At 48.3% G+C, this 23,367-nt stretch overlaps 11 protein-coding genes across 11 annotated transcripts; 7 read left to right on the top strand and 4 right to left on the bottom strand.

Annotated features, from left to right (window-relative positions):
- Positions 1-796: 796 nt before the first annotated feature.
- N7496_000068 (uncharacterized protein) lies at positions 797-2,767 on the top strand (the record flags this gene model as incomplete). Its single annotated transcript, XM_056692999.1, has 7 exons — positions 797-1,055; positions 1,108-1,212; positions 1,267-1,445; positions 1,496-2,085; positions 2,140-2,309; positions 2,366-2,519; positions 2,569-2,767. The coding sequence occupies 7 exons, from the start codon at positions 797-799 to the stop codon at positions 2,765-2,767; spliced, it is 1,656 nt and encodes a 551-aa protein (XP_056559728.1).
- A 2,045-nt stretch (positions 2,768-4,812) lies between these two features.
- Positions 4,813-6,602, top strand: N7496_000067 (uncharacterized protein; the record flags this gene model as incomplete). The annotated part of the gene is made up of 6 exons (XM_056692998.1): positions 4,813-4,901; positions 4,950-5,118; positions 5,171-5,221; positions 5,277-5,302; positions 5,349-6,248; positions 6,302-6,602. The coding sequence occupies 6 exons, from the start codon at positions 4,813-4,815 to the stop codon at positions 6,600-6,602; spliced, it is 1,536 nt and encodes a 511-aa protein (XP_056559727.1).
- A 1,008-nt stretch (positions 6,603-7,610) lies between these two features.
- On the bottom strand, positions 7,611-8,501 carry N7496_000066 (TPR domain protein; the record flags this gene model as incomplete). Its single annotated transcript, XM_056692997.1, has 1 exon — positions 7,611-8,501. One exon carries the CDS (start codon positions 8,499-8,501, stop codon positions 7,611-7,613), a length of 891 nt encoding a protein of 296 aa, XP_056559726.1.
- A 53-nt stretch (positions 8,502-8,554) lies between these two features.
- On the bottom strand, positions 8,555-8,806 carry N7496_000065 (tetratricopeptide repeat domain protein; the record flags this gene model as incomplete). Its single annotated transcript, XM_056692996.1, has 1 exon — positions 8,555-8,806. The coding sequence occupies one exon, from the start codon at positions 8,804-8,806 to the stop codon at positions 8,555-8,557; it is 252 nt and encodes an 83-aa protein (XP_056559725.1).
- Positions 8,807-9,666: 860 nt separating this feature from the next.
- N7496_000064 (Zn(II)2Cys6 transcription factor) lies at positions 9,667-12,044 on the bottom strand (the record flags this gene model as incomplete). The annotated part of the gene is made up of 7 exons (XM_056692995.1): positions 9,667-10,524; positions 10,598-10,666; positions 10,725-10,763; positions 10,830-11,370; positions 11,447-11,826; positions 11,888-11,933; positions 11,998-12,044. The coding sequence occupies 7 exons, from the start codon at positions 12,042-12,044 to the stop codon at positions 9,667-9,669; spliced, it is 1,980 nt and encodes a 659-aa protein (XP_056559724.1).
- A 235-nt stretch (positions 12,045-12,279) lies between these two features.
- Positions 12,280-14,031, top strand: N7496_000063 (uncharacterized protein; the record flags this gene model as incomplete). The annotated part of the gene is made up of 1 exon (XM_056692994.1): positions 12,280-14,031. One exon carries the CDS (start codon positions 12,280-12,282, stop codon positions 14,029-14,031), a length of 1,752 nt encoding a protein of 583 aa, XP_056559723.1.
- A 1,331-nt stretch (positions 14,032-15,362) lies between these two features.
- N7496_000062 (uncharacterized protein) lies at positions 15,363-15,708 on the top strand (the record flags this gene model as incomplete). The annotated part of the gene is made up of 2 exons (XM_056692993.1): positions 15,363-15,374; positions 15,439-15,708. 2 exons carry the CDS (start codon positions 15,363-15,365, stop codon positions 15,706-15,708), a joined length of 282 nt encoding a protein of 93 aa, XP_056559722.1.
- Positions 15,709-16,493: 785 nt separating this feature from the next.
- Positions 16,494-17,547, bottom strand: N7496_000061 (uncharacterized protein; the record flags this gene model as incomplete). Its single annotated transcript, XM_056692992.1, has 4 exons — positions 16,494-17,000; positions 17,082-17,228; positions 17,308-17,328; positions 17,386-17,547. The coding sequence occupies 4 exons, from the start codon at positions 17,545-17,547 to the stop codon at positions 16,494-16,496; spliced, it is 837 nt and encodes a 278-aa protein (XP_056559721.1).
- A 552-nt stretch (positions 17,548-18,099) lies between these two features.
- N7496_000060 (Transferase) lies at positions 18,100-19,668 on the top strand (the record flags this gene model as incomplete). The annotated part of the gene is made up of 1 exon (XM_056692991.1): positions 18,100-19,668. One exon carries the CDS (start codon positions 18,100-18,102, stop codon positions 19,666-19,668), a length of 1,569 nt encoding a protein of 522 aa, XP_056559720.1.
- A 571-nt stretch (positions 19,669-20,239) lies between these two features.
- Positions 20,240-21,030, top strand: N7496_000059 (uncharacterized protein; the record flags this gene model as incomplete). Its single annotated transcript, XM_056692990.1, has 2 exons — positions 20,240-20,760; positions 20,817-21,030. 2 exons carry the CDS (start codon positions 20,240-20,242, stop codon positions 21,028-21,030), a joined length of 735 nt encoding a protein of 244 aa, XP_056559719.1.
- Positions 21,031-21,638: 608 nt separating this feature from the next.
- On the top strand, positions 21,639-23,255 carry N7496_000058 (FAD-dependent oxidoreductase; the record flags this gene model as incomplete). Its single annotated transcript, XM_056692989.1, has 4 exons — positions 21,639-21,944; positions 22,003-22,274; positions 22,328-22,728; positions 22,791-23,255. Coding segments are annotated over exons 1-4 (1,440 nt in total), but the record flags the coding sequence as incomplete, so codon positions are not given.
- Between the last annotated feature and the right edge of the window lie 112 nt (positions 23,256-23,367).

Here is a 23,367-nt window from a genome sequence, read left to right as displayed (position 1 = left end):
CTTTCCCACAAGGCGTTAAACCAAAGAAAGCTAGTTTAGAGACAAATTTTCGTAGCCATGTCAACGGAATATGCCTCAAGGTTTGCCGCGCGAGAGCCCCGTGGGGATATTGCATACAAGCAACCATTTGGACAACCTTAAGCAGTCTTCAACCTTGTTTCGCCTGGAGAATTCTCGGCGAATTCAATATCCAGCTGCCAGAGCACATCCGGTGGCGTTCAACCATTTGAACAGCTGAAGAGGAGACTAGGCTTAGGTTTTCCCCATCACAAAAGCCAAGCATACGTACGTTCAGCCACCTCGATGTCGGTTCCTCGCCTTCAAGGTTGGCCCACAACCCCGTGGGGATCGGGGCAGAGTTTTGGATTGGGGGCAAAAAGAGTTTCAGCACTTGAATTCGGCGCCATTTACAGAAAGCGGGGTTGGAATGAAAGTCAGACCGGAATTGAATCGGGCACGTCTGCTAAACCTTCCATCGACCTACTTTGCGCAATCTTCTGGACCAGGCAATCTGCTACCTCCCTTAGTATGTCTAACCCGACGTTCTAGGGAGACTGTGCTCCTCTCGCCGGTCCCGAAGTTCCCAGCTGCAGTCAACCAATATAACTTCGCCCAGGGCTTTGCCTCTAGATGCATTGGAAAAAAAATATATATAAATGGCAAGCACCCACCCCTCAACCGACAAGAATATCAAGGTGCTCCACCCCATCGGCGATTCCTATTCCTGCTCTGACCCTTTATCCTATCAATCACATTTCAATATTGAAGTTGCTTGCTTCATTCTCTTTCCACAATCATGGAGAAACCCGAAGCCATCAATGTCGAGTCAGTCTGTGAAGAGGGTGGCACACTCCACAAGATTGGCAGCGACGAAATGTGGACGCGAACTGCCCTGAATGCTGTCGCCCGTGACTATGACCAGGAGGAGAAAACTATGCCGGTGATGCAGGCAATTCGACACTACAAGAAAGCCATCTTCTGGAGCTTGGTCATCTCGATGTGTGTCATTATGGAGGGGTTTGATACCAATCTCCTGGGAAACTTTTATGCGTATCGTAAGGTGCCTGTTCTGAAGTGATGGAAGCCTCTTATCTGACAATCTAAAAGCTTCTTTTCAAAGAAGATATGGCGATCCCGTCCCCGTCACCCCGCAAACCCCCACAGGATACTCCATCCCTGCCTCGTGGCAGTCAGGTTTGGGCCAAGGATCAGGTAAGGCTCCGCCCTTCCCCTCTTAACTCAGTATGCTAAATTAACCACAACCAGGCGTGGGTTCTATTTTCGGCACGTTGATCAATGGTTGGCTTGTTGCTGCCTTTGGGCCGAAGAAAGTTGTGTTCTCCACGCTCTGTGTTATGAGTTGCTTCTTGTTCATCGTCTTCTTCGCTCCGAACAAGGAAGTTCTCTTGGTTGGTGAGATATTACTTGGTTTTGAATGGGGCATTGTAAGCTCACCCTCTACCACGCTAAGGCTCAATGCTAACTCGTCTTCAAGTTTGCGACCACTGCACCCGCATACGCCTCGGAAGTTCTTCCACTCCAACTCCGTGTATACTTCACGTCTTGGACAAACATGTGTTTCATCATTGGGCAATTCATTTCAGGTGGTGTGCTCCGAGGACTCGTTTCTCGACAGGATCAATGGGGTTATCGGATCCCTTTTGCCATTCAGTGGTTCTGGCCCTCATTCCTGATCCCTCTCATTTGGTTTGCTCCCGAGTCCCCGTATCACTTGGTTCGAAAGGGGAAACTCGGGGATGCCGAAAGAGCTCTTCGACGACTGCAGAGCGCTTCCATGGACAGCAAGAGGAGTTTGGCTCAGATTGTGTTCACCGACAACCTCGAAAAGAAACTCTCTGTTGGTACCAGCTACAGGGATTGTTTCAGAGGAGTCGAACGCCGCCGTACTGAGATTGCAATGGTCGTCTTTGGTGGCCAGCTTGTCTGTGGTCTTTGCTTTGCTTATGCCAGTACATACTTCTTCCAACAGGTCGGCCTAGATACCGAGGCTGCGTACTCCTTGGGTGTGGGAGCCAATGGTCTAGCCTTGTTTGCTTGCTTTGCCAATTGGTTCTTGTTGATGCCGTGAGTTGTTACATATGGCAAGCGCTATACAATCCTTATTAACACGATGGATAGGTATTTCGGACGCCGGACCGTCTACATTGTGGGCATGGCTGCGATGACAATTGAGCTTTGCCTTATTGGTATCCTCAATGTGTGGACCGATAAACCAGCTGTAGCGTGGACTCAGGCTATTTTGACTTTGGTTTGGACATTCACTTTCCAACTCTCTGCTGGTCAACTTGGTAGGTCTTTTCTAGGCTTCGCGGGAGACGTGAGCTAATCGGAATTCTCTTTGTAGGCTGGGCGCTACCTGCCGAGATCGGCTCAACTCGTCTTAGGCAAAAGACTGTTTGTCTTGCTCGCAATGTTTCCAACATCCTCGGCGTTATTTGTGGTACTCTGGAAAACTACTTCATGAACCCCACCGCGTGGAATCTCAAGGGCTATACAGGGTATGTCTATTCCGTCAGCCGGCTTGATCCTAGCTGACTTCTTCAATAGTTTTATTTGGGGTGGATGCGCCTTCATCGTTTTTGTGTGGGCTTATTTCCGCCTCCCAGAAACAAAAGGAAGAACCTTTGATGAACTGGACACTCTCTTCGCTAAGCGGGTGCCTGCCCGCAAGTTCGCTAGCACTGATGTGGATGTTTTTGATGAGGAAGAGAACGACCATCTGGCCGTACAATACACTCCGAAGTAAAGCCTTGATTATTCCGTCCCGTGGATCGATCTGGCCTACACCTGGCGTGCAGAGATTTGCTGGAACTTTGTCGAGGTTACATGGAAGAATGGCCTTCTTCACCTAGGGTCCTGGCTCATCACCGGGCTTCTTTAGTTCGTTTCGTTTATTTAGTTTTTCAAGTCTATTCCAGGAAGCTTCGCCTAAGCAATGCCACAGGAATATGCGCATCCTTCCTGATTGTAGATCCAAACAAGCATGGAGTCTAGTTGTTTGAATTACTCTCGCCCAATTTGATACTTCGCCTCAGTCAACAAGTGCTCTTTCCTACAAGGTGTGATCGAAGTATGGAATAATTAACGCGATGGTTGTGGATAAGGCATCGCAGTATGTGATAGTGAAGAGCTGAGCATCGTTCTCCCAGGGGTTCATTGCATCCACCCTATCTATGCACAACATGACGACCCGCCCCCGGTCGACACGGATCGGGCACCGCCCCATCTATGAAGTCCCTCAAGTGAAGAATAGCCGGCGAGATAACCTGAGATCGCATAAAGACGAGCAATTGAATAAAGACTGTGTCAATGAAGAGTGAGCGTTGGCGCACAATATAAAGGAGGTTCAATGCAAGATGGCGTGGATAGAGGAAATAGATACGCCGAGAGCATCATTGGCGCTTTGGACATCAATTTAATACAAGGTTTTGGGAGTAAAAGAATTCAAGATTCTATTAATATTCCCAAGTTAGGGAGAGAGATGTGACCATACATAATACGTAAGGAAAGGATACGAAGAAAAAGTATAGCGACTGTTCTCATAGTACAAGTTACAAAGCGAGAAAGGCTCTATAGGGTAGAGTATGAAGGTAAAATCAATATGCCTGGTGAATGGAGGGACTCAGAATAAGGAATAGGTTATATATATGTGGGTAGAGATGTAAAAGTCGTAAACTTTACCGGAACGAAATGGGTTTAAGGCGCGTAAGTGGAAAGGAGTCATGATGTCGATGATTTCAAGTTGACATTTTATCAAATAAAACACAACATTATGACACGAGGAGTGATAACAGCACTCAAATGCTATAGACGTACCTAAGCACAAGGCGGCCTGTCGAGGCAGCGAGGGCAGCGCAAGGGAGTGGGTATGTTTTTACTTTGATTCAGGGCCAATGTGTTGATAAATCGCTAGCGGTGTGGGAGCACCGAAGGTAGGACGGAGTGCTGGAAGGCACGGATAATTGGATGAGACGAATTGAGTAGGTGAAATCAATAATTCGCTATAAACAGGTTTCACTCGTCCGAATAGTTTAAGGGGTAAATCACACATGTTTTTATTTAAAATTACACCACGTAAGGAATCCTGTCTTGATTCCTTACTCCAGTCCTTGCGATCTCGAGGGAGATGCTTGGTATTGCTTATTAAGTTGGAATATCGATTCTCCGCCTTTCCTTTTGGAACAGGAGCATGATTAATAGATGTGGCGCACTTCGAATAGGGGTGTAGCTCACATACCTATTCGACAGAATTTTAACATCACGACAACAGCTTCTTCGGTCGCGCGGGGAGCGATGTTGACTAAACCTGGAATCACGGCGAACACCATCTGATTATCTTCGTTCTCTATTTAGTTTCCCTGCATAAATTACAGCTACTGATGTCCTTGTCGCCTTGGCTCTGCACCGCTGATCATTCATGGCTGCTACCGAGCTTGTCGAATGCACCTGCATGAAACCCACATAAGGTGATCCGAACTATTGAAATGTTAACCGTATTACCATTCCCGAGTAGGAAAATATGCCAGCCCCCAAATTGTGATATGGCTTGAACATCGTTTCACACGGTTTAATAATTTCGTTAGTCGTTGGGATCATTTGGCGCCGATCCTCAGCCGTGGTTGGTTGTGCGAGGGAAGAGATCTGCGGGCTGCTAGCTGAATGAAATGTAGTGTAACCCATACGCATCGATGAGTTAGAGAAAAAGCTATATAACTACTAGTTACTTGAAGCCCCAGGGGCATTTCTATCCTCCTCTATCTGATAACCACAGAGGCTTAGGTCGAGATCAAAATGAGCACAACCAAGGTTCTGTTGGCCTCTTTATTGGGTGCCCTGGCTGTACAGGCTCAGGAGTGTGAACAAACCAAGGTTGCTGTCTTGTAAGCATCTTCGGTCACGTTTTGGATCTTAATACTGACTCTCTTCAGGGGCGCAGGTGTGGCTGGTATTCGGGCGGCCCAAGAACTGTCGAACAATGGAGTCGATGACTTCGTTCTCATCGAATATCAGGATCGAATTGGCGGTCGTATGCATGATGTCAAGTTCGGCCAAGGGCCCGATGGGGTTCCATATAAGGTTGAAGCAGGAGCAAACTGGGTAACTCATCCAGCGGCCAATTGAGAACCTACAGACTAATTTCCGCCGGAAGGTGCAAGGGACCGTGACTGGCGATGGCCCAGAAAATCCCATTTCTGTTCTTGTAAGTGTAAAAACTTACACATTGTTCACGACTACTTTGATGCTAACCATCCTAGGCCAAGAAATATAACATCACCACATTGTGAGTAGCAGCCCGAGCTTTATGACGACAATACTAAGAAGTATAGGGTCACCGACCAGGACAGCCTGGCCATGTTTGACCAACATGGTTCGACTGACTTCAAATATGCGATTGACGAATTCGGCGAGGCCCTGGAAAAGGTTGTTGTCGACGCGGGCTCTTTGCTCTACAACGACCTGCAAGACCGCACTTTCCGAGCTGGATTCCGGCTGGAGGGATGGGATCCGCTCAAGAACGACTCGTACCGGCAGACTGCGGAGTGGTGGTTGTTTGATGGCGAGTTCATCTACCACCCCGAAGAGAGCTCCGAGATCTTCACCTCTGTCGCCGAAAACGCCACCTTCAACTACTACTCCCCGGACAACCTGTTCGTTTACGACCAGCGTGGCTTCGCTACAATTATTCGCGAGGAGGCCAAGACATTCCTTCCTGATAGTGATCCTCGGCTGCGTCTTAGCACCGAAGTGACGCGCATCGAGTACGATGATGACTCAGTCACAGTGCACACAAACCAAGGCACCTGCGTCCACGCTGACTATGCCATCATGACATTCTCTCTCGGCGTCCTCCAAAAGAAGGCCGTCGAGTTTGTGCCCCCACTCCCAGCCTGGAAGCAAGCCGCCATCAGCAGCTTCGAGCTGGGGACTTACACCAAGATCTTCATGCAGTTCGATACACCTTTCTGGGACAACAAGCAGTACCTCATCTATGCTGATCCTGAGACAAGGGGCTACTACCCCGAGTTCCAGCCGCTTGATATCCCTGGTGCCCTCGAGGGATCGGGACTTCTTATTGCCACCGTCGTCAACGACCAGTCCTACCGGGTCGAGGCGCAAACCAACGAGCAGACCCAGGCAGAGGTCATGGAAGTTCTGCGCACAATGTACGGTCCACAGGTCCCTGATCCCACCCATCTGTGGTATAAGCGCTGGTCCCAGACTCCTTGGTAAGACCCCGTACTGAAAGAAATGAAAGGAGTTGCCAATACTGACCGAACAGGGCATACGGCTCATACTCTAACTGGCCACCGGCAACAAGCCTGCAGTCGCATCAGAACTTGCGTACCAACGTTGGCAATCTGTTCTTCGCCGGCGAAGCTACGAGCCAGGAGTTCTTTGGGTACTTACAGGGCGCCTACCTTGAAGGACAGTATACAGCTGAGTTTGTCGCCTCTTGCATTGGGGGTTCGGGTAACTGTACCACGTCCGACGACGAGAAGAGGTACCCTGTCTTGACTGGTGTGACTCCATACAACCTCTACAATTGGGAGCACGGATGGGTCGCGGACACTCTGGCATAGAGTAGTGGGGCGTATTCGTCAAATATGGCTTAACACTTGTTCCTTTGCGCTGCTGGTCAATGCCAGCCTTAGATAATATAACAAGCTGTCGGAGTGACCCTTTTGACCTCAAGATCTCGATATACACATGCTGTATGCCTATCTCTCAATGTCTTTCTAGATGGCCGTATTAATAACGCATCTACCAGGGAAGCAAGATGTTGGATATAAAGTTTTATATGGAAAATTCTAACACACATGCCGTTCTTGGGCTGTAGCTTTCAACTTGCGAAACGGCACGTCATTTCAATTTCCGGTACAGCCAGGTCCTTCCCATCTTCCTGAACCGCCACGATATTTCTTGTATCGGCATCCCAGTAAATAGGTTCCCAACACCAGCCATCTTTGGAGGGATCCGTCCGCATGTTCATGAATGCAATATGCTGATTACGTTCTGCTGTCATCTCCTCCCATTAATCCTGGCTGATCGTGGCAAAACTCGGTACTTGGATCATTCCATAATCGTATAGGATCAATCAATCAATCAATATCCATTGACCTGATTTAGAGTCCTGTGCGTACAGGTTGTCGGGGATTTATGGCATGGTCTACATAAAAATGGCAGACAGAGCGATGTTATGTAAACAAATCAATGTGTCCCAACGTGATGGTGACCAGTGAAGATTATGAGGTGAGAAGGAAGGCATTCGCATGCGACCGCCAATATTAGAGGTAAGCAATTTGACTAGGTACGTACGGTATTCAGTCTCTTATCAGAAGATAATTCTAAATTGTTATTTCTAAATAGCAAAAGAATGATGGGGAAATTCAATTAACAAGAAGGAAAGTACGAATATTGGGATTCTCTTTGCGTTTTCATCTGAAGGAGGACGTTCAATGCGATCGTTGAGGATCAATATAAAAAGCAAAGGGTCTTCGTATGTAGATCTACCGTTAGCCCGCAACGGGCTCATCACATCTACCAGATTTATGCATGCCAAAAGGCAGATTTTGCGATACTTGTCAGCCTCAGTGACATTGCCTGTTGCTGCGTGGGCAATATTCTTGCCGTAATAGGTCATTGCGGTGGTGACACAGTACAGATCCTTGTCGTGTGGAATCTGGAGTGCTTTGAGTTTCCTTCCATTGGCCAAATTGGATATAAATATGGACTCGGACCGATTCGAAAAATTCGAGACAATCGGCTAGGGGAGGGGATTCAATACGGAGTACATCCTCAGTCAAGGAAGATTCCATGGAGTCAAGATTCTCGAGGGCGACGTTGGACTGTCCAGCAAGCATAGCTGCGTAGATGAGGGAATGATAATTGTGCATCCGGTAGAAGCTATGCATGTTCTTTGCGCCGTTACGGGCAAGATACCTTTCGTCTGCCTGAACAGCGGCAGTAATAGAGGCCACAGATCGACGGTAGTCGCCTACCAGAACATCGATATGGCTAGGCATGTGGTGCAAGTGACCTGCGTCTGGAACGAGACCGCCGAGGTAATCTGCGGAAGGTAATGCCACTACCGGCGTAGCAGACATTTCCCAGACGTGAACGCAGAAATGCAACAGACCAGGATGTTTCTCTACGTAGGGATGTTGAAGGCCCTTGGCGAAGAGGCGCTGGATATCGAAAACGGGTGACGTCTCGATAGGAAACCATGTCAGGGCATGGAACATCTTGCGTTGAGAAATATGCATTTTGGCATCAACATAGAGAACGACCACGTCTAGATCACCCGGAAACTGGGCATACACGTTGGCCATAGCTTGGTCGTATGCGTGATTGATCCGATCATAATCCTCGGCAGGGTGGTCAACAGGGAAACGAGCATGCATGGCCTCGATGAGAGCACGTTCCACTGGGGCCACAGACTCAGTTCCAATGACCCGAAGGATGTAGCAAAATAGCGGCATGACATATCTTAATGCTCCGCTTCAGGTCGGCGGCATCAAAAAAACTCCAAGGCTTATTTGTCGTTGGGCCCTGCCGCATAGGCAAGGCCCCAGTATGCCATAGTACAGCTTCGATCCTGGACCACCGCTTGCTCGAAGCATTTATAGGCCTCCTCGTGGTTAAATGAATAGCACCAGACCAGACCACGGTCAAACCAGGCCTGTGCAGCTTCACTCTTGGTGCTGACCTTACGGCTATAGGCGCCCAGGTTGTAGTAGCCGCTGGCTGCCGGGGTTGGCTTGACTGAATCTGCCACAAGCGACATTGTTTCCTTTCAACATTTATATCTATTATTTCGTACAAATGGATGAATGAAAACTTAAACTTCAAATCAAAGAGAGAAAGAGTGATGGTTTGGACGGCTGCTCGGAGCGCGCTTGATGTTTATTAACAGCCTCTTTGATCACCCAATGGGGATCCCGGAAACAACAAAAGGCGGATCCCGATATGTCAGCCGGTTTCAAATACCGGTTTTCGAATACCGAAAAGAGTGACAAGATACTGTGATCCATAAGACGGCCTGTCACTTGCTGATAACTGGATTTTTTTAATCATAAGCCATTATTTGCCACATTCTAGCACATACGACCATAGGGTGTGGAGAACAGGGCTTCCCGTCCGCTCAGCCGTACTTAAGCCACACGCCGGCCAGTTAGTAGTATGGTGGGTGACCACATGCGAATCCTGGCTGTTGTATGTTTTTGCCCCTGTATTTTTTTGCCATTTATTATGGCTAGTGCCATTGTCACTCTCTTAGTCGGAGAGCATTGGCGTATGTCTGGAATTAGCCTCGTCTTCATGCACGCATATTCCCAGGATCGGAACTTTCTAAAATGGGCCGAGGTCAATGGCCGAAGTGGGGTTATGCTAGGATACTTTTTATCAAATCCCGGGTCACCGCAATTCAAACCCCGGACGTGCAATAAGAGAGCTTTATGGTGACAACATGGATACGAATAGATTATCGATAAGAGATTGAAACGCAATACATGCAAGGTCTATAATTCCCTTGACATGGAGTAACTGTTGACCTACCTACCAGCGAAATAGGTTGGAAGTCGAGAAATATAGGTTTTCAACATACTTTTTGCACTGGCATATGTACCATAAGCTCAAGGACACTGTTCAATCCATCATAGTGCTCTTATAAGTCCTTTCTACCTCTTTAGCCATCCCGGACAGCCCCCCAAACACCGTGTCCGCCTGAATAGATCGCGCCAAAGCCTCCATCCCAGATTGCAGCTCCTCAATCAGCCGCTCCGCGTCTTGCACCTGAGTCGAACAACTTGGGCGGTCAAGCAGATACACGTAGCTGGCCAGGTTGCCCGAGCAGACCGCTGTTCGCACTTTCCACAAAATCATCGCCATTATGCAGAAACTCTGCAGCTCAGCGCAAGCCATGTATGGTATAGAGCGCGGGGATCCTAGAGATCGTCTTGACGCCCAAGGCACAGTATCCTCCGCTTCAATGGTGTCGGAATACATTGGGTTTGGGGATGGAAGACGGCGAAAGACTCGCGAAACAACGAGGCAGGAATGAAAGCATATTTTGACAGACTCCTGGTCGGTGAAAGGGAATAGAGTGTTGATTTCAGCGATCCGTCCAGGGGAGAGATGGAAATTTTGTGCATCCCCAGAGGACTGCTTGGAAGCTATTGCAAGATAGTCATAGTAATCGTGAATAAAAATAGGGCGATCTGAAAAGGCACGAACTCGGTGAAGAGTGAGCCTGGCTGTGTGCACAATGGCATTTGATATGGCCCAAAGATTGCGTGAGGCATCGGCTTCGGCACCTTGATAATTAGTCACGCAGCGGAACCGGTCTACTTCGGCCGCAAGCTCGAGGATGAAGGAATCCAGGCTCTTGACATTATCCCTGATGGAGTGGGATAGAGTTGCACCACGTCCCTCCCTGGTGAGGTGACGTCCAATCTCACAGCTGCGCAGAAGGGCTTCCTGCGCATGAACTAGAAGTGGCCACGGCTACGGGATCGCGAAGACGAAGATTAGCTTACGAGCACTCGGTGGGCGTTCATGAAGCGAATATCTTCCTCACCTCACGGCATCCCCGGAACTCCGGAAATATAGTTGTAATTCGAGGATCGTTGATGGTAATGATCGGGGGCTAGTGATATTGTTAGGGACTTTGCTGTTATCACTGGCAATTATTATTGGAGACCGACCGAGGAATTCATTATGGATGACTGGTAAATGAGAAACATCTACTTTTGTTAGTGAGACCAGCTCGACAGGAGAACATGGTTACTAAAACCGGGCATGGTGCATACCGTCGACCACCAGCACCGGCGCTGCGCATCCAAACACCCCGTCTGAGAATTTTCTTCGTACAACAATAAGTCCATCGCGATTGTAAGAGCCTGGTTTGCACGGATTCGCATTTTTGAAATATTCCCGTGTTGGCAGCATTCAAACAAACTAAGAAGGCCTAGTGCGAGGACTGGTTCTAGCTTTTTGGGAATGGCAGGATGCAATGTGCTTCTTGGACCCTTGGCCAGATCCTCCTGGGGGAATGATTCGAGAGAATCCTCCAGGGTCTCCAACGCTGACCGTGCAAATAGGTCTGCATAAGAACGTCGAATCACGATTGACTCGTGCTGTGGTGGATGGAGCTCTCCAGGAGGAGGCAGGAGAGCTAGTATCCCCGCAAGAACAAGACCCAGTGGTGAGGTTGGCCAGTAGGGCATCGCTGATGGATTTGCGAGGAACGAACCCGTGCCGATGGTAACGCATTTATCCTCATACTGAGCTGTCGCTGGAGGGGGTAGAAAGGGGAGATAAGGGTGAATGAATATGTAGTATGCGTTGATACTGGGATTCGAAGGGACCACGAAGGGATGGATTAGCCCTTCAATCTAACATGTTTCTCCGAGAAGGCAGGACATACAGATCTTGATCACATCGATAGGCTCTGATACTCCACTTGGGATCCTCTAATGTGCTCAACACATCCTCCACATCTCCAATCACGCCCAAAGGAGAAGAAAGTTCTGTGCTGCGATGCTCAAGAGACGTACTAGATCGCTGTGGGGTCGATTCCGTTGGGGAAAGTAAAGCATGTGGTAGGAGAACAGGCTCACTGGTGCTGATACCATGGCCGTAGCTTCCACAACGCATATCAGGATCTAGATTCTGGGTATTGCTCAAAGACTTTTCAGCCATCCGGCGAGCTCTTTTCTTAGCCAGCTCCGCGGCGGCTACAGGGCCTCGTCGAGCACCACCTCGTCGACTTGGTTGATATCTGCATTCTTCATGGTGGACGGAGCACTTCGGGTGGTTACTATGCCAGAAATGGTCCTCTTGGTCTATCTTTGATGGCAATGCTTACACTGGCACAAGGCATCTGCCCATCACAGCGGATTTTCGCGGCACGGCTATGGGTTCTGTCAGTCAAGAGCCCCTTGCATCTCGTCACTCACCAAATGGTCAGGCACATACCAAGCCAGGCATGCCAGCTTTACAGGCTTACTCGTAGCAGGTGGCATCGTAAGATCTGGCAAAGGAGAAACGATGTTCGGCTTCTTCGGCGTTTGATCGCGAAGACATCCGTGGGCCGACCGTTTTTCCGAGTGCCGTCTCCACTTCTTTCCACTTCGCCGACTTGCCCACTTTGGGAACTCAAATGGCGTGTCCGATCAGACTCGAGCTATATAAGCTTGGCTCGATGAGCCTTGACTCTTGGATTCACCTGCAACCTCAATTTTCAGGCTCATTGCAACCATGACTCAAGGAATCATCTCCCCCATCCCGGTCAGCGACGAATACTATGACCTTGGCTCGTTCGGCCACACCATCACCACTACCAGCGCCGATGCCCAGACCTGGTTCAATCGGGGTCTGATATGGGTGTACTCATTCAATCATGTCGAAGGCTCCTATTGCTTCGAACAAGCCATCGCGCATGACCCTGCATGTGCGATGGCGTATTGGGGTCTCGCCTACTCGGTTGGCCCGAATTACAACAAGCCGTGGGAGAAGTTTGATCTGGGCGACCTGCACACATCCGTGCGGCGAGGCCACGACGCAGCTCGATCTGCGAAGAAGCATGCCGTGAATGCAACTCCACTGGAACAGGCTCTGATTGGCGCCATTCAATTCCGTTTCCCGACCAATGAGCCTGCTAAGGACTACCCGGCCCTCAATAAGGGCTATGCCGAGGCGATGAGGCCAGTGTACGAGGCTTTCAAGGAAGATATAGACGTTTCCACTCTCTACGCCGATGCGTTGATGAATATGACCCCATGGGCCTTGTGGGATCTCTTCACTGGCAAACCCAACCCGAAAGCCCCAACCTTGGAGGTGAAAGCCGTGTTGGAACGGGCGCTTGCGCAGGAGTCTGATGGAGCTCATCTCAACCCTGGTTTACTTCACTTATACATCCATTTCATAGAAATGTCACCTACACCGGAGCTGGGTATCAACGCTGCCGATCATCTACGTGATCTCGTTCCTGACGCTGGTCATATTCACCACATGCCAACACACTTGGACATTTTGATTGGCGACTGGCGCCGCTCAATTTCGTCAAACTACAAGTCAACCCTTGCAGATGATAAATATTTTCGGAAGTCAGGTGCCAAGAATTTCTATACTTTCTACCGGCTACACGACTATCACTCCTTGGTCTACGCTGCCATGTTTGCTGGTAAAAAGAAGACTGCCCTGGAAGCCGTCACTCGCATGGAATTAACAGTCCCCGATGAAGTTCTTCGTATCCAATCCCCGCCTATGGCTGATTGGTTGGAACAATTCATGTCTATTCGTTTACACGTGATGGTGCGCTTCGGCTTGTGGGAAGAGCTCAAATGCATGGAGCTTCCCCATGATCTAGCTCTATTCGCTGGTACCACCGCCGTCACACACTATGCTCGTGGCATTGCTTTTGCCGCTACAGGAGACGTGGGTACAGCCCGAGAGGAACAGGGGTTGTTTAATGCAGCGTGGGCTCGAGTCCCCGAGACTCGTCGCGCCTACAACGGCAAGATGATTGACGTCCTCAAGGTGGCCTCGGCTATGCTGAAAGGTGAAATCGAATACCGCTGCGCCAACTACGACAAGGCATTCTCGTCTCTCCGAGAGGCGATCGAGCTTGAAGACAAGTTACCATACAGCGAGCCTTGGTCATGGATGCAACCTGTCCGCCACGCGTATGCCGCCCTACTTATGGAACAGGGCCATCTGGAAGAAGCGGCTCAGACATATCGAGCTGACCTCGGTCTTGACCATTCTATCATTCGCCCGCGTCGACACCCTAACAACGTCTGGTCACTACAAGGATACCATGAGTGTCTCGTTCGGCTCGGTCGGCCCGAAGAAGCGGCTGTCATCGAGCAGCCTCTAAAGTTGGCCCTGGCTGTGGCAGATGTTCCAGTCAATTCATCCTGCTTCTGCCGCCTGGATACTTCACAGGCGCCACAAGTCCTCAATGGATGCTCGTCCAATGAAAAGGCTGCAAGTGGAAAGTGCTGCTAAAGCTGTGTAGATGTCTCATCTTTAGCTTAAATATATAGATCTTTCCCCTGTGATCTTCGATTTTTGACCCAGAAAATAGATTTTCCAGAGCGATGTCAAAGAGTTCACAATTTTAACAGGGGTGTTCATGATGAGGTATTATACACCGTGGCTCACACTCTCTAGCATTCATATTCAATAAGATTGCCTCTTGATAGTACTTAGTTTGGTACTTGGCTAGTCAGTAAACAAGAACATTGCGTAACGATATAAGGGATGTGGCCTTGTGGTCGAAGCCGGCCACTTAGACTACAAACATATCCATTACAAGTAAGGTCATCAAATTATAGAGTGACAAGAGATGATAGTAATGACACTCGGGTAGTAGTTCAAGTCGCGTAAAGGAAGCCGCTGCATCTACAATAACAACAAAGTTTCGCGCTGCATCGCGTCCATTGTTAGCTTTAGCAATGCTGTAGAGTCACCCGGTGTCGGTTCATTTTCACTTGCCCAAACGAATCGGAAAGATAGTTGTGGGGGTAGTTCATGTGATGATAATCATTCAACGGGCTACACGATCATGCATACTAACTGTCCGCTACCGTTAGAAAGAGGACAACATGAAACAAATACCAGTCGATTGCTAAGCCGTGCACACGGGAAGTGTGGGTCTGAAACGCCAAGTTTGATTTTGGGAGAGGAGCTAATTTCAGAGACCGGGCCGCCAATCAGGTGCGTGGATCAAAGACCGGCAGCCCGAACACCTGCGAGCTACAAAATGATTGATGTGACAGCTACTTTAGGCAAGTCATGTAATTTTTTGCATAGCAAGATCATAGTACACTAGTATTGAAACCCTGTATTGAATTACTCATTGAATCATGACATATAATGTGGCTCCTAAGTGCGTAGCATAAACCAGTTGTTACCGCTGGTGGAGCTCCCGTTGGTGGATCTATTGGATTCCGATACTGGAATGCCCAACCGTTCCACAACGGCTTCAAGGGATTTATAACTGTTGTTTCAACATGTGTCTTCGCCATGGCTGGTTCAGAAAATGCCGCACTTGTAGCTAGCGAGGTGGCTAATCCTCGACGATCGGTCCCGAGAGCTGTGAAGTCTTCTACATTTTGGGAAGTTTAATGATTACACTAACAGTCGACCCAGATGATCATAATTTGTTCGGGGCCTCTGGCAGTAATGCTTCCCATTTTGTGATTGCATTCAAAATTGCCAGTATTCCGGTGATTGCTCATATGACGAATGCTGTTATCTTCATTTCGGTCATTTCTGTTGGAAGTATATCTGGCTATGGCGGCTCTCGTATGCTTATGGGGTTGGCACATATCAATATGAACCATAAGGTATGTTAACGCAGTGCTTATCCCGATTCTCGATGGACTGATATCTCATTGAAATGACTTCTAGATATTTGGCAAAGCGGATAGTATGGGCCGACCATGGGCTGGATATATTGCGACTATTGGCATTGGAGGCTCACTCGCCTACATCAACGTATCAAATACCGGAGCCGAGGTTTTTCAATGGTTATTTAACCTTGTTTCTCTTCTCACGCTCTTCGCATGGGCAATGATCTCTCTTAATCACCTTCGGTTCCGGTATAGCTGGAAGATTTATGGTCGGGACGAGGCTCACCTTCCTTGGAAAACGATGGCGTATCCTTGGGCGACCTACTGAGTATTGAGTTGGTGCGTTGTACTTATTGGACTGGAGCTTTACCTGAGCATTCGGCCTTTCCATGACACGACTAGTGTGCGGGATTTCTTTGCTAATTATGTCAGCGTTATTGCTGTTTTTGTGATCTGGACTGGCGCTCAGATTTGGTATCGTGGTCCACTTTGGGTAGATGCGAGCAAGATCGAACTTGAGAAGTGTCGACGGTTCTACTTGGATCATGTCGATGAAGGGTCTAATTCAGCGAGGAAGTCCCTAGCAAGCAAGCTGAAAGTTATGTTCGAATAAATGGCCATATCATAAGGAAAGTCTGCGTCTATCTGATGGTGCATTGGATGTCAGGAGAGATGGAATGAAGATCACGCTCGTTGTCAGTTCATTTTTGTTTGATTTAACTGTCCAGAACCTACAAGACTGTAGCAGAACGCATACCCCATCTATCTCTTCGAAGATAAAACAGAATTAAGCAGTGGCGACTACGTTCCTTGTATAGTCTCTGCCGCAAGAGGCTGATTAGAAGTGGCCCCATGATGCCACACTTTATGTTCATTTTAAGTCTAAAATATGGAAAGATAAAAGTAATGCCATACCGGCTGCATCCAGCTAACCCTAAACAAAGAGCGTGACACGTCGGCCTTCTGCCAGGGTAAATTTTTATTTCACATCAAAATGCCAAAAGTACTGCCTGGAAAATCATGTTCGAGAGGAAAACACAGCATGAGCACGAGAAAGACTACCTGCCAGTAATTCCCCAGTGGTCTTGCAAGAAATGCCTCGGGTTACATCATTTACTCCCGACGAATTGAAGAACCGAGCACATAAATGCCAGGAAGGGGGTGCTTTTTAGCCAGAGCGTCCTCTTGTTCCCAGCTTTGAACATTCAACTTGATGCTCGTTTCCTTTTGCACTCTCTCCCAAAGCCTTTCCCAGCTAGCCAGGTCGTGGTAATAGTATGGGAGACGGGCGCTTGTAGCGTTTAGTGTCTCTTGGTCTCGGCACATGACAACTCGGCAGACGATAAGAGACCCAGGTTTGGCTTCCAATAGGTCTAGAACTCGCTTTGCCACTGTTACCTGCTTATCAAAGTCGAAGACATGAAGGAACAGCGATATATATACAATTCCGAGTTGGTCCTTCAGTTCTGTGACAAGATCTGAGTTGTCATCGAGAACATCAGCGCTGATGAAGTGAGATTTGCTGATCGAACGGTCGAGGAAGAGGTCATAGCCGAGGTCGAGGAATTCGCGACGCAGATCCGAGCCATATAGGTTCTCAGATGGGGCACCATCGTAAATCTAGGAGTTTGCGAGATGTTACAATTAGCTCGGATAGCCCATATATGGAGAGGCTATTAGAGAGTGGCCATCATAACTCACCAGCTGGCGGAGCTCTTGTCCAAAAGCACAGCCCAAGTCGAGGAGCTTCTCGCCATTATTGACACGCTCCAGCATCTCGGGATAGCATGGAGACGAGGCGATACTCAGCTCAAGGAATGACGCCTGTCCGATACAGGCATAAGGGAACTAAGTGGTGAAAATGTACCATGTTAAAGGTCCTATTTTCACTGTATTCTAATATTAGTGAGCTGGAGACATCACTCACAACTGCGAACGCGCGGTCTTTCTGTTAATTGTCAATTCCTGCTGTCGCTCGAACCTCCACGGGAGAACAATTACTGACAAGGTCCTTGACATGTTGCAAAATTTGAGCAGCGGGGATTTTGCTATACTGTTCAAGAATGGTTCGGACAGGCTCATTGACATTCGTCAGCTCTGCACTGTAGAGGCTCTTCGGGTCAAACCCCTTCTGGATGGCAGTCTCTAGCTGGGAATCTGGATGCATGATGAGTGAAAGAAAAAGGGAGAAACAATAATGTCCAGGTAGATGGGAACGGGAGATGGAAGGGTGGATCCTATGACATTTATATGATCCGCTGACGGAGTTATGGGAGTAGAGCTATTTCCAACCAACAAGGTGTGCATATCAAAGACATATTTCAATTTGACCGGCTGTTTATGCAATACTTACCTCGTGTTGAAGTTGTGCAGTAGACTGCAGGGTAATCTATGTATCCAGATAAAACAAACCACAAAGTTGCAGGATTAAATTTCAATAGGCGCTAATAGTCGCCCGATAACGCATCCTGAATGTGGTAAGCCAAGGTAAGGGCGGGAATCCTTGTCTGGCGTGGGTCCATTGGTGATCAATGTGATACAGAAACATTTTCAGCTTGGGAGATACTGTATGTGATACCCGTATTTTATTGAATTCATGGCAAGTAGCAAGCGGTAGGGATTAGTTAAAACGAAGCTAGGTACATAGTTCAAAGCTTCTCCATAGCTGAGATTGCCTCCTCTGTGCTAAACTTCCGCAGCAAAAATCTCTCACTCCAATATGATGCGACTATTCTATAACCCGCAGTCACGCGGACGCGGACCGAAGACGGTTCCCACGGATGATATCATCCCACTTCGCTTTTGGGATACAGCCCTGTGTATGCGAGGCACTGTTATAGACATCTCCCTGAAGTTCGATGATTGCTTGGATATATCCAAGATTCGAGCCGCTTTGGATGAGCTGTTCAAGTTGGATAATTGGAAACAGGTTGGGGCTCGGCTGCGCGAGCACGTATGTGATCTCCTTTTTGCCTTTGTCGGGTTGAACCGTATTCGTACTGATTTCATATCCCCCCCTCAGAATGGAAAGCTCGAATACCATATTCCACAGTCCTTCGACTCATCGAGACCAGCTTATCACTTCACCAACGTCGAACATTCGATGAACATTGGTGACCACCCACTTGGCAAGAAGCTCCCTCAAGCAAGCGACAAGCCTATGGTTTATGGCTCCCCCGATGAATTTACCCCTCTCGTCTGCGGCGTGGATAGCCCGACAAGCTTAGACGACTGGATTCACTCCGATAGACCTCAGTTTTCCATCCACACGGTCAGCTTCAACGATTCTACAATTATTACTGTGACGTGGATCCATACACTGGCCGACGTGATGGGTTTGAAGATATTTCTTGATGCGTGGACAGCAATGCTCAGAGGCGACCCAACCGCTGTCCCAAAGCTGGAAGACTTCCGATCAGATCCGCTGTCTCTCCTCGGACAACGAACACCAGCAAACAAGTACCATTATTATGACCGTGTATTTGCTCGAAAGGACTTTTTCTGGTTCATTGGGATGAATATTCTGGAAAGACTATGGTACCGACAAGAGGAACGGCGCACAATTTGTTTACCCGCTGCATCGTTGAAGCACCTTCGCTCCAGAGCGATGGACCAAATCTCGGCCATATCACCCACTGATAAAGAGTCGGCACCTTTCGTCAGCGAAAGTGATGTCCTGCTGGCATGGTGGGTAAGTACAGTTCATAGCGCATTGGCCCTTCGGCCTGATCAAGTAATTCTGGTCAACAATGCGTTGAATTTGCGGACATCAACCCATGATGCATTTGAAACATCAGAGGATATGTATATGGGCAATGCCTTGTGTATGTCGCCTACCTTTCTCTCCGGAAGGCAGATCTCTGAAGAGTCACTTGGCCAGATTGCTCTACGAATCAGAGAGTCGTTGGTACAACAGCGGACGACGGAGCAGGTTGAGGCAATGACTGCATTGCAGATGGAGACAATGGAGACAACGGGGTATCTAGCGTTGGTCGGTGACCCTCGAATGTTGCTCCTGTCATGCTCCAATTGGAATAAAGCCCGCCTCTATGATATGGATTTCTCCTCTGCTGTGGTGCGGAAATCACCGAGCGCAGATATTGATCGATTGCGGGCCCCTGGTAAGCCTACATACGTCAACGGGGTTCAGCACTCAGCCAACTCGTTCCGGAATGTGCTATCGGTGAAAGGAAAGGACTCGGCTGGAAACTGGTGGTTGACAGGTGTACTGCGCACGAACGCATGGAAGCGCGTTCAAGCCCAACTGGACATGATAGATACGATCTAGGCGGCCCAAGGCCTGAGCAGACTCGGATAGTTTATACAGCGTAAAATCCGACCCACTAACGTACTCCGTAAACCTTGCGAATACGAGTCATTTGTCAATCAGATCTTCCGGCCGAAACCCGTCTCATGAAAAGCGATGTAAAAGAAAAAGCAAAAAAAGTAAAAAAAGTAAAAAAAAAAAATTCAAAACGGCGGTGACGATTCTCGAGTGCTGGTCGGAATGGCAATCCCTGCAATGTCTATCCATACAAGCCCTGTTCTCCACTGCTACAATGCATTGTGCACTATCAATGCCGCTAATGCACACCGCACGGTTCGTACCGATCCGCCCCACCACGCATTTGTAGTAAAATTGATAAATGAAGCTGCAGCATACGCATCACTCCTTACTTACAGATCTGTGTTGTGTAATTTCCACGGGCCATGCAGGTGCTACGCTCAGACAGCTGATCAATCCGTAGATCGTTTGGAATTGCGATCAAAATGCCATCGATTCTCTTCTCTCAGGACCGAGTCCTCCCTTTAGATCATCGTCAATACTACGCTCTTCTTCTATCTCTCTCCGATCAACCATGGAGAACGGATTCATTGCTTCGATTATTCTACAGCATCGGGATGTGTTTGCATCCGTTGCGGAATTTCTCCGCATCCTAGCAGGAATCTGCTGGACGCTGAACTATTTTAGCATGCTATATAAATCATGGCGTCACAAACTTCCAAGTACTGGGATTTTTCCAATTTGTTGCGACATTGCGTGGGAATATGTTTACGCCTTTGTCTACCCCTCCGCGAGTGCGCACTGGCAAGGGGGAGTTCGCGTGTGGTTTCTTGTCCATTGCATTGTCATCATTTTCATCATCAGGTATGCGCCCAACGAATGGACCAACATGCCATTGGTGCAACGTTACATCTGGTTGGTCTACGGTGCTGTGATTCTCGGGTTCGCTTTTGGCCAGTTGGCATTCGCAGCGGAGGTTGGGCCTGAGTTGGGATTCTTCTACGGCGGGGTCCTGTGCCAGACCCTCGCCAGTCTGGGGCCAATATGCCAGATTCTGTCCCGGAACAGTACTCGCGGTGCCTCTCTTCTAACATGGTAAGGGGATTCCTTTGTATTCCAAATATTTCCGTTGCTAATCCACGCACAAATAGGCTCCTAAGAGCCATCGCGACTTTTGGAGGGTTTATTAAATTGAGTATTTACTTTTTCCTTGGGAGGGACGAAGGACCCTGGTTCGAAAGTCCGATGTGCAAGTTTTATATTGGCTTGACCTTGATTCTCGATTTCACATACCCTTTCTGTTATTACTTCATCCGGCGCCAGGAATCAGTCAGGGATACACAGAAAGCCAGGAAGTCGAAGTGACCAAACATTTGATGAGGCTCAATATCACAAGGTGAGGATCCAATTCTCGTTGGTCGAATTGAGCTCCACATGGCAACATAATCTGTTTACACTTGCTTGATACGGAGTTGAGGAAAATGTCTGGTGGCCATGTAGTTAGGTTAGTTAACTAAGCCTCATTTGTTAGATGGGTGGTATTCCAGTAGCTACCCGAGCTAGCGATCATGGTGACCTGGTATCGCAGTGGTTCAATAATTAATTGAAACTAGTGCCCAGAAAATATGCAGTTCTAGTGTAATCGCCGACAAATATGTACGAGACTTTTGCTAGTGTTCAGCTGGTGAAAGGTCTCGGCTGAAAAACCAGCCACTAATAATGGTAGATCTCAACAGCTGAATTTAATGCGTGTCGCTGCAAGGAGACATTAAAATACCCACAAACGATTTCAAGGTCAGTACTGTAAAGAAACCGAAAAAAAAGCACCCTGCAGTAGAGGTCCTAGAAACACAGCCGGTCCGTACTGAAATGGCCGATCTACCGGGCCATCTTCCTGCGTCATTCTCACCTCTCCGCATCATCCAAAGTTCGGGTTTGCTATAGCCAGGATCCTCTTCACCCTGGAAGTAGGGATTAATGTCAGCCATGGGGAATCCGAAACCCAAAGTCATTATTGTTGGAGGGTCTATCGCAGGCTTGACATTGGCTCACTGTTTGTCTCGAGCCGGCATAGACCACATCGTTCTGGAAAAGCGGACTGAGATTGCACCACAAGAAGGCGCTTTCATTGGAGTTTGGCCTAATGGAGCACATGTTCTTCAACAGCTTGGTCTCTATGAGAGCCTAGAGGCCCTCACTGCCCCGGTAAACCGGATGCATATATCCTATCCTGATGGTTTCTCATTTAGCAGCCTACTTCCAAGAGGAATTCAGGAGAGGTAAGTTTCACACGGAACTTAAATTCTACAATGGTACTCGCATAGCTAACAATGTTAGATTAAACTACCCCATCGTTTCTCTAGACCGGAAGAAGGTCCTCGAAATACTCTATGAGCACTATCCCGACAAATCGAAGATTATCACCAATAAGAAAGTACTAGAGGTGCAACTATCTAGTGAAGAGGCTACCGTGGTGACAGACGGTGGACAGAAATATCATGGAAGCCTCATTGTGGGCGCTGATGGTGTTCACAGCCGTATACGCTCCGAGATGTGGAGGCTGGCAGACACTATGAGTCCCGGACTTATTACTCCCAAGGAGAAAACCCGTAAGTGCCTAATTTCAGATTTTCTTGCAAAGGATCATACGTGATCAATGAAGCTCACATTATGGCCGCAACGTCCATATTAGGTCTTACTATAGAATACGCATGCGTGTTTGGGATATCGCTGCCGATACCTGGTCTTCGAAGTGGCGAGCATATCAACCGCTACGGTGACAAGTTCTGCGTTATCACCTTCCATGGAAAAGGAGACCGCGTATTCTGGTTCATCATCCAGAAGCTTGATCGTGTCTATGCGTATCCGAATGCTCCTCGTTTCTCTCCAAAGGATGCGGCTTCCCTCTGTGCCAAATTGAGCGACGTCAAACTTCTAGGAGACATCACTGTTGGTGACCTTTGGAAAGCCAGACAGGTAGCGTCAATGACGGCACTGGAGGAGGGTATGTTCGAGACTTGGCACTTTAACCGGATAGTGCTACTGGGGGACAGTACACATAAGGTGAGCTTCTATGGACCCATGTCAAAGATTCGAGGTTATTCTTACTGATAATATTGCTGCAGATGGCACCCAACATTGGCCAAGGGGCAAACACGGCTATTGAGGATGTTGCTGTGTTGTCTTCGCTACTCAATCATGTCATCAAAAATTGCGAGGGGCAGAATCCCTCAAATCATGCCATTGAGAAAATGCTACAGGAGTATCAGAGGCTACGATTTGGTCGTGTGAAAAACACATGTTCTCGGGCAAAGTTTGGTGCTCGATTCCACACTCGCGACAACTGGCTCAAAGCTTGGATTGGCCGGTATATTTTTCCACGTCTTGATAGGCTCGCTGAGTCCCAGGCATCCAATGCACTGACTGGAGGTGGTACGGTAGACTTTTTGCCGATCCCAGAACGGAGCAAACTTTTATCACGAGGGTCTCATGTGCGCAAGCCCACTCAGCGACTGTGGGCTATGATCTGGGCTCTCTGTATTGCTGTCTTTCTTTTTTTCCCCTTTACACGTCATTTTCTGCTTTTTTCTAGGTAAATCATAGTCTACACCGGAGTCTTCGTATTTTTGTCCTCGAAATATATTCTTCGTGCACCACATGAATGGGGTAGTATTGCAGGAACATAATAGCTCTGCCGCGTAC

The sequence above is a fragment of the Penicillium cataractarum genome (genome assembly GCF_028827025.1).
Source record: "Penicillium cataractarum strain IBT 29864 chromosome Unknown utg000001l, whole genome shotgun sequence".
NCBI lineage: Eukaryota > Fungi > Ascomycota > Eurotiomycetes > Eurotiales > Aspergillaceae > Penicillium > Penicillium cataractarum.
The sequence above is the reverse complement of the archived record's forward strand: the minus strand, read 5'-3'. Positions and strand labels throughout refer to the sequence as shown.